At 41.0% G+C, this 9,653-nt stretch overlaps 1 protein-coding gene and 1 long non-coding RNA gene across 6 annotated transcripts in view; both read right to left on the bottom strand.

Moving 5' to 3' along the window:
- Positions 1-9,653, bottom strand: part of LOC310759923 — a 114,563-nt gene that overhangs the window by 69,911 nt on the left and 34,999 nt on the right. The gene's annotated exons all lie outside the window — the stretch shown is intronic.
- SUSD6 (sushi domain containing 6) overlaps positions 1-9,653 on the bottom strand; it is a 58,346-nt gene that overhangs the window by 27,965 nt on the left and 20,728 nt on the right. The window contains exons 2-3 of one of the 5 annotated variants that reach the window (XM_083607377.1): positions 8,192-8,450; positions 1,277-1,471 (exon numbers count right to left, since the gene is read on the bottom strand). In XM_083607377.1, coding sequence (XP_083463503.1) covers positions 1,277-1,397 — 121 coding nt within the window. In that variant the 5' untranslated portion in view covers positions 1,398-1,471; positions 8,192-8,450. Of the gene's footprint in view, positions 1-1,276; positions 1,472-1,964; positions 2,085-8,191; positions 8,451-9,653 lie in introns of those variants that run through there. The other 4 variants (XM_083607376.1, XM_083607379.1, XM_083607375.1 and 1 more) reach the window with 4 other exon arrangements.

Genomic DNA, 9,653 nt, shown 5'->3' with positions numbered 1-9,653 from the left:
TATTTATCATACCCCACCCATCTGGCTGGGCTTCCCCAGCCACTCTGGGCGGCTTCCAAAAAATATTAAAATACAATAGTCTATTAAACATTAAAAGCTTCCCTAAACAGGGCTGCCTTCAAATGTCTTCTAAAACTTGTAATTCAGCCATAATCTACCTGACCATCCACACCGGGGAGAGGGGGAGAGACTAATATTGCCCATTCTGCCACACCTGGACAGCAGCTAGTGAGTCTCTCTGTTCCAACCTCTCTTCTGCCCTCCAGAACCATACTTAATATTTTGCTAAGTTTTTATTACAAGTACTGTATATTGCATAGATGCACTTGCCCTATCAGGGTTCCCTTCTCAATGGGAGCTAGAATAAAGGGGTGTAAACTCAAAATAAAGACCAAGCCAGTGTCCTCAACAACAGTGATTACCTTTACTGAATGTTAGCAATTCATATAAGAAATTGTCCCCCAGAGACATGGCGAGAAATAGAATATTTCCTGTCTAACATGTATTTCCTATAATAAAATTTGCTTTGCTCCTCCAAAGAGGGGTTTCAGTGCACAGTGCTATCCAAGGCAGGGGAGGGCAGGTGTTACCTCTCCACAATTATTATTTATTATTTTTATTCCCCACCGTTTTTCTCCAAGGACTCAAGGTGGTCTACATGATTCTCCCCTGTCCTCAATTAATCCCCACAACAACCCCGTGGGGTAGGTTAGCCTGAGAGGCAGTGACTGGCCTAAGGTCACCCAGTGAGCTTTGTTTATGCTGAGTGGGGTCCCCCAGGTCCTAGTCTGACACTCTAACCACTGCACCACACAACGGCAGTCCACTGGTTCTATCTACACAAGTCAGTTCTAGGTTTTAACTCATGGTTAAACTAAAACATACAATGGAGAAAACCACAAGCTGCCTTTTAATATATAGAGTAACCTGTCATTTAGACAACAGGACATAACTAATGCAACTCTCACAAGATTGTATCTGCACTAACCAGTCAAAATAGTTCTCTGTGTATCAGTTCCATACTTCATTTGGTGTGATTAGAATCTCCACTTCATTCACAAGCATGCACTGGAGGCAATCTAACCCCCTACCTAGCTCCTACCAAGATCCTTTAAGGATAAGGAAGCTGCCTTAAGCCATTTTTGTTCTCTGTTCTGTTTCTGAATTTTTAAGTGACAAGAGGCCATTTTTTAATGCATTTATTGTTACTTGCTTTGAGCCATCGCAGAGAGAGCTAGAAACCTAACAAAAGTTAAGCAGGGAGAGCTTTACTTACATGAGTCCAGTCCTTCCACCGTGAGGGTACTGAAGAGAGCCAATGGAAAAAATATCCCATGACTGATCAAGGTAAGCAGCGATGTGGTGGTGCTCGTTGTTGATACCATTCCATGGCACATCTTTTAGACGCCAACTGCTTTTGATTATTTCCCCCTCCAACGTTTAATGTTTTCTTGGCCGAGATCAATTCTACCTACAAAAAAGGGGAGGAGAGAGAGAGAAGGTCAGCTAAACTTCTAAAATGGAAAAAGAATATTAGACATCTCCAAATAAATACACTCCTGACTAAATTGACTTCCATATGAGCACATGTATGTGTGTGTATGAAACAAAATTCAAGGAGCCTTTTGAAAAAAATCCAGGAAATATAAAGATGCCAGGAGTCTATAAAAAAGGGACACCTTTCTTGACTGTTGTTAAGAAATATGATATATGTTACGAGGGTGGCTTGTTTTTGTTTTAAAGATACAAGGCACCTGGCAAACTGCCTCTTCTGAAGATATCACTCAAGAGACCTCAGGTAAACCAGTTTTACTAGACAGAGGCATCGGCCTTTAAAAGCACACAGAAATGACAGTCAGACTAGACAGCTACGATAAATAAACCAAAATCCTTCATTAGCCACCTGGAAGGAGACAGAAACGAAACCCCCAAGGGAGAAAAAATAGTCAGAATACATACACTACCTGAAAGGAACTGCCGTATAAGTGGAAGCCAGCGAGAAAAACAAGCTGCTGAGCAGAAATGTCAGACCTCTGAATTACAAAAGAGTGCAGCTATTTAAATTCAGGGAAGTGACATCATTCCTACCTGTGGACTATTAGATTCAAGCCAATGGTGTATGTCACCTTCTATATTCAGAACGGAAGCCAAATGAATAAACAAAAACCTGTCCTCTGGCAAGTAGCTTCAGGGGGTTAATAATGTATTCAAACGCAGTTTACAGCTGTTATAAATCTCAAACATTCAATGCCAAATCAGTACAAAAACTTCCTGGAACTGGATTTCAAAATACCGTATCTGCACTGCAGGGGGTTGGACAAGATGACTCTTGGGGTCCCTTCCAACTCTACAATTCTCTGATTCTATGAAACCCTTCAATGAACATGCACTTGCATAAAGGAACAACTAAACCTATGCTATTTATTCATCAGAGTGGGAGGAGGAAGAACACACACCTTTGCTATTCAGTACCAGTGATCTCATGGCCTTCAGATCAACACTATTTGCCAATTAAACCAAGTTATCGACTGGAGCTGAAGTACTTGATTCTCAACCCCACCCCAAGTTCACGGGGTGAAATATGTAACTGAAAAGTTACTTGTGAGTCATATTGGCAGAATTTATATCCTGAAAGGGGGGGCAGTATAAATAACTGTAATAAAAAATATAGCACGCCTCCACCTTTTGAAGTTCCCTCCCAAAAGGGCTCCTTTTCCCACTGACTTCTCATTTATTCATCTCAGCAGCTCACATAAGCCAAACTCCAAGATTTCAGTCAAGAAGAACCTCCCAGATCTTAGGCATTTGTGAGAATTCTGTACACAGATACAGTGGTACCTCGGGTTACATACGCTTCAGGTTACATACACTTCAGGTTACAGACTCCGCTAACCCAAAAATAGTGCTTCAGGTTAAGAACTTTGCTTCAGGATGAGAACAGAAATCGTGCTCTGGCGGTGCGGCGGCAGCAGGTGGCCCCATTAGCTAAAGTGGTGCTTCAGGTTAAGAACAGTTTCAGGTTAAGAACAGACCTCAAGAATGAATTAAGTACTTAACCTGAGGTACCACTGTATTTACAATTTAGTCACTGTATGCAAACACTAATTCCAAAGACTATCGTATTCATTTCCATGTCAGAAAAGGCTTCACACAGCACTCAAACTCTTACGTTAACTGAATTTGGAAGAATGACACACATTTCCAGGCTCATATTTATTGTATTGTATCTGACTTTTACCTAGATCCCTTGGAAAAGCAAAGTTTCTGTTTGTATGCACACACTCTCTTTTTCTGTCTTGGTGGAGGAGGGAAGCAACCAGAGAGGTTGGTGTCCATGGTACTTGATCAAAAACGCAAATGTCTCCCTGGGGCTAAAAAGGTTGGCAACCCTTATTTGTCCAGGAGGGCATTCAATAAATATTTTAATAAAATTAATACCAAACTTTGGATTGTGTGAACTTAGTCAAATTAATTTAAAAAGAACTCATCCCAAACAGGATAAAAAAACCCCAGTAATCTCAAGGGGGAAAGTCTTTTTTAAAAATCTCTTTGTAAACCAATAGGAGAAAGACTGGTTAAAATCTAGTCTGCAAAAATTCTATCTGCTTTTTTGTGGTTTATTTTATTATTTTATTGTGGTTTTAAGTTAAGTTCCAAGCTTTTTGAGAACACGGTTGTTTCAGAACTTATAGTTTTAATTGTTAACTCTTTAAATTATGTGGATAATTTAAGAAATGCCTTTGAAATACAGTGGTACCTCGGTTTAATAACAGCCCTGTTTATGAACTATTCGGTTTACGAACTCCGCAAAACTGGAAGTAGTGTCCCGGTTTGCAAACTTTACATTGGTCTAAGAATGGAAGCCGAACGGTGGAAGGGCATCGGCAACAGGAGGCCTCATTAGGGAAAGCGCGCTTCGGTTTAAGAACTGTTTCAGTTTAAGAACGGACTTCCGGAACGGATTAAGTTTGTAAACTGAGGTACCACTGTAGCTATCTCTCTCCTCTCATAGCTTTTTTTTAAAAAAAAATCCTCCGGCACAGAGCTCCTACAGAGGGCAGTACCTCAAAACCACTGGAAGAAGTTACAGGGGAAATGAGAAAATGAAAGAGAACCAATGTAAAAGGGTCTGCTTAAACGTCTCAACTCAGCCAGCATTCATCAACCATTAAGTGGGGACAAGTGTGACTATTGGCTGCTGCAAGGATGAATAGTTTAAGGAAGGTGAAAGCCTTTACACACCCAAAACACTATAACAATGGAACAGAAGCACGTCTATTTCCTAGTCCTATGAAGCACTAGGCACATGACACTTTAATGCTATGTCTAGGTCTACACCTCCTGCAGACAATTCCCAATCCTTACCCTGATCCTCTAACGGTCACTAAGCAACAAAAGCCAAGCAGCTAGGGTGGGTTGTTTATGGGGAGATGTTTCCTAGTCCCAGGAGTTTCAGGTTCTAAGTATTTTAATATTTATCTCCTATCAAACCAATACACATAAGACAGGCACTATTCGAAGCTTTTATTGTTGTTCTCTCTTAATATGCAGCCAGGAAAAGTTACTTTGAAGCTGCTGCCTTTGTGAATTAATCCACAGACCACTCCAGTCATTCCATCATTGCCTTTTGAAGTAGCAAGAGATCAACACATTCCTTTGTTTGAAAATACTGAAGCTTTCTACTCTCAAATTCATGTGAGCATGTCTCCTTAAGCAGCTATTGTTACTCAAATTTTCCTTCTTACTCAATAATGTATCTCAGTTTCTTGACAGTAAATAACCCTGGTAGATGCACACTCATCAGAATTATACAGAGATAAATTGTTTACAAAAGCACCTTTACTTTGCTGGATAATGTTTGCCTAGGCTGTATTTTTAGGGGGGAGAGGGAAGAAAAGGGTCTATTCAAATTAAATTTAAGGCTCACAAGCTTCCTACCTACAGGCAATAAAATTCTGCTGAACAGAGTCAAAGCAGGTCTAGGTTTGAAAAAGCTGCCGGGAACAATCTCAAGTGTCAAACATTCAGCCACCAGCTGCATAAATCTCAGCAGCAGCTTGAAGGCAAATTCTACCTGGGCTGATTTCAAAAGCTAGGGTGGAAGCCTACCTTTGATCAACAAGTCACAAGATAGGCTGTATTTAATTGCCTGTATTTAATTGCCTTTGACCTAAAGGGCTGATACTCCTGTTTTTTCTCTTTCATTCTTCACCTTTCTCAACCCAAGGTGTCAGAAGCTTGTAAAGTGCTCAGCAACTGGATTCCACATAATTACTGCTCACTCTCACTACTGCATAACTTCTTTGCTTGCACTAATTCTCCAACAGAATGCATTTAGAATTTGTCAACAATTTATCTACAAAAGCGGACTGCTTCCCAAAATCTAAGCACCTACCAGGAAGCACCCTTTTTTAGTAAGGCTTCAAATCAGTTTCAACAGACATGAAGCTCTGGCCAAACATGTGTGCACCAAGGGTTTTTTGTCACTCTAAAGCCAAGAGGGGCACAGGCCATAAAAGGGGAGGAAGAGGAGAGCAGCAGGAGACCAAGTTCAAAAGGTAAAAGCCCATCTTTAACAAGACCTCTAATCTACATTTGAAAGGAAAACTCAACAATTTTATGCTGGATTCCCCGCCCTTCATCTGCTTAAAAGGATCACATTATACAGATTTTATAAAGGAAACCCCTGCAGACAACATTCTGTGGGAAATGTAATTGCCATGTCAGTGGGTGGAAGATTTCTGAATGAACACATAGATACTTATAAACCACAGCAGAAAACTAGCTTGAAACAAACCTGAGTTTAGCTATTAACAGGAATGGGAAAGAACACACACACACACAAAGAGAGAGAGAGAGAGAGAGAGAGAGAGAGAGAGAGAGAGAGAGAGAAGTACGCACCACTAACTCAAACACCCAAATGTTCTTCTCAATAAAATATCAGGAAACCTCCTGGCCCCAATAAAACAGTCCAAGCAAAAGGATGCAAGCTAAGAAATACCCTATTTTCATACATACCAAGCATCAGGAAAACAATCAAATATATGACAGTGTGTTCAATTGACACCTTTTCTGGGGGAGCTATTATAATTGTAGCTTTTGTCCTTTATTTTGTCCCTGCTTGCCAGAAAGAAAAAGCTTCCTTATCCTCCCTCTGTGCATTGTTCTGGGGGTTTTCCTGGCTATCCAGAGTGGATTTGGTGGTGGCGTGGGGCAGGGGCACTAGTGGAAGCCCTTGCGGTGACTTCCACTAATTTGCTGAGCAAGGGGAATTGGGGCCAAAATATCATTTTTCTGTGTCTAAGTGAAAAATCCTGAGTTTACAAATTGCTTTTCTTGGGAAGGAAAGGGGACCCTGGAACAAGGAAGAGGAATAAAGAAGTGACAATCTGAGAACCAGTGTACCAACAAGTATAAATTTTAAAGAGTAACTTTTGTTTGCCATGGATAATCAGTTTTAATCATTGAAATAAACTAATCAGAGGAGCATGGCACTGAATTCCTCCCCATTGATTTCCCTCTCATCAAGTGATCTGATGTGAAACTGAAGTCCGGACTGTGAGCATGTACACCCCTTGATTCAAACCAACTACATGGTCCTTGAGATACCAATAGATGCAAACTGTGCATCTGACTGTATCATTCTGTTAATTTATGTGCACAACCTGTAGCTGGGGTTCTTAATGATGCAGATGCGGGGACCATGGCACCCTCAGACACCCTCCATAGCACCTGCCAATGGTACCTGCCAAGAGTACCCACCTTTTGCTTATTAATTTTTAAAATGATGTTCTTTGACTTTGGGGGGATGTTTTGCTGGTGGGAGATTGCATGCTTTGGAATTGATGGTATCTGCTTTTTTGATTTGGTGTGTGCACGTGGTTTGCCTATTGTTCTTTGGAGGTCTCAGCATCACCAGTTTTTCTTATTATCTTGTGCTGCCCACAGCAGTTTTAGTTTTCCAAATGAACCATCCAGGCCAAAAAGGGTAGGGGACCCCTGATCTATAGCATAGTATTCTACGCTTATTGAATGAAGATACTTTGTTGATTCTCTGAACTTCCTGTATGACTACTCCTTATATTCATTTATTTGTACCCACAGAATTGTGCCCAATACTATAATTACTAGGCTTTTTACATAATTACTTCTTATTGGTCAAATGCAGCAGTTACACTGTATATTAAAGCGGTGTGAGCCAAGAAGCAGAAACTCTGTGCATATAAATAAAATAATGAAGTTGGTAGTTGCATCAAAACAAAGGAAGTCCACAACAAAGCTAACCATTTAAATATAATATAATGCTGCAAATTATAGATGTTTCAGTAAACTGGCATCCAAGAGCAAATAAACATTAATACTCTGTTTTAACTACCTGTGGGTGGGGAAAGTTTTGGAGAAGGATACAAGTTCCCCAAAATGTTATAAGTCTCAGTTTCCAGCATCTGCTCAGTCTTTGGGGCTCAGCACCACATTGCCATTTTACCCTATTTGCTGTTGTGTTTATTTCTAGGAAGCTTTGAGCACACTTTTTGGGGGAAAATGTTAATTTTCTACATGTGAGAATCTATGCAGGGGGGTAATTGCAGTCTGCCCCTATTACAGTATAGGGGCAGATGACAACATTGAAGGATACTGTTTTGCCCTGCGAAAATGACAGAAACTAAAACCAAATATTTGATATGGTACGTCCAAATGCAACACATGGTATGTGAATTTGCAAGCATCTAAAAATGTCTAGAGTTCCCTTTGTTCACAACAGTTTAAATATTGTATGAATTTCAGTTAGTACATAATCAGCTTAAGAACATAACAGCTATTCAAGAAACCCATTTCTGAGAACAATGGCTCTCTTAGCCTCTATGATTTATTCCCTCTGTGTTAGTTGTGGGAGAAGTTGCTCCATATATATGGATATTTGCAAATACTTCTTCAGAACAGCCTATTGTATGCCAAGCTTTTTTCTTCTACACTTAGAACAGGAACCCAACAGCACCTCTTCAGTACATACAAGTCAGTCAGTGGGACTGGCAGAAAAACCCCACACAATTTATTCTTACATAGATTCTTCTCTCTCTCTCTCTCTCTCTCTCTCTCTCTCACACACACACACACACACACACACACACACACACAGAGAGAGAGAGAAACAAAAGCAGTGAAAAGCTGTATAGAGGGTAGGCTCACTCACCACAAATGCAAGCCACTGAGCAAATTCAGCTTTATATTAAATTGGCTCTGAACAGCAGCAGGCACAACACAAAGGAGAGGATATTCAGTAAAGATGATGACCGAGAAGCCAGGATCCAGTTACTGAACTCTTTGAAAAGACAGGCTTTATTTCTACATGGTGAGCAGCTCCTTTGTCCATGAATTTTTGTATTATAAAATCCACACCAATAACTTGACACACAGCAACAATTGCTGCCTGCGTTACTGCTGACGGCCCTCTGCAGACAGGACATGTGGGAACAAAAGAAGAGATCAGGCAGCAACCGAGGAAAAGGACACAGTGAGAGAAACATCTGTTGGTTTCACTAGAAATGCCATATGGCCTGTATCAGATACAGAATACTGAGAGCCTGCCTTAACTCATTTAGAGCAAACACAAACCCCATCTTTTATTTAGAAATTTAAAAAATCAGTTCTTTCCTCAACTCACGCTGACCATATGACGTCATGGTGTCTGAAAGTATGCGAAGTAGCTGTCAGAAATGAGAAATGCTGCTCAGAACCAAGACTGTGGTATCTAAAAATACTTTTCTCTATAAAGGCAGACTCATTCTGTTGGCTCCACCTTTGGCAAACAAGTATGGGATTGACTGGCCAGACCCAGCCAGGAAGCAACTCTTTCCACAATTGCAAATTCTTTAAGAGGTCAAGAGAACAGTTCAGAGCAGAAAGTGTTACCAAACTTGGGCAGAATTTGAAACATCCAAGATTTTCCCCATTTGCTAAAATGAAGAAATAAAGCCACCATTTTCATGTGACAATGTATATTCCAAACTAGTCCACTCTTTAGGGAGTAACAACAAGAATTTTGAGTTCTTGTCCTTTGTGAAGAAGGAAGGTCTTCCAAAGGGAGAAGCATATCTGCTCAGGGTTCAAAATTAGCATGGCACCAGGCACATTTCGCACCTAAATATTCTCCATTTGCGAGCCCCTCAAAAGGTCTGGGTGCCATTTTTTGCGCCTAGCTGACACTCAAGAATTGCTGAAATGTATGTGCTTTGATGTGGGTGGTGCTGTGGTCTAAACCACAAAGCCTAGGGCTTGCCGATCAGAAGGTCTGCGGTTCAAATCCCCGCAACGGGGTGAGCTCCCGTTGCTCAGTCCCTGCTCCTGCCAACCTAGCAGTTCGAAAGCATGTAAAAGCGCAAGTAGATAAATAGGTACCACTCCGACGGGAAGGTAAACGGCGTTTCCATGTGCTGCTCTGGTTCGCCAGAAGCAGCTTAGTCATGCTGGCCACATGACCCGGAAGCTGTATGCTGGCTCCCTCGGCCAGTAAAGTGAGATGAGTGCACAACCCCAGAGTCATCCACAACCAGACCTAACGTCCAGGGGTCCCTTTACCTTTACCTTTTTATGTCTTTGAAGCCTCAAAGTATATGTTAAGGACAGACAGTATGTTAAGGAGTTTAACAATAAAG

Source organism: Podarcis filfolensis (genome assembly GCF_964270895.1).
Source record: "Podarcis filfolensis genome assembly, chromosome: 1".
NCBI classification, from domain to species: Eukaryota; Metazoa; Chordata; class Lepidosauria; order Squamata; family Lacertidae; genus Podarcis; species Podarcis filfolensis.
Note: the sequence above shows the minus strand (reverse complement) of the source record. Positions and strands in the feature narration are given on the sequence as shown.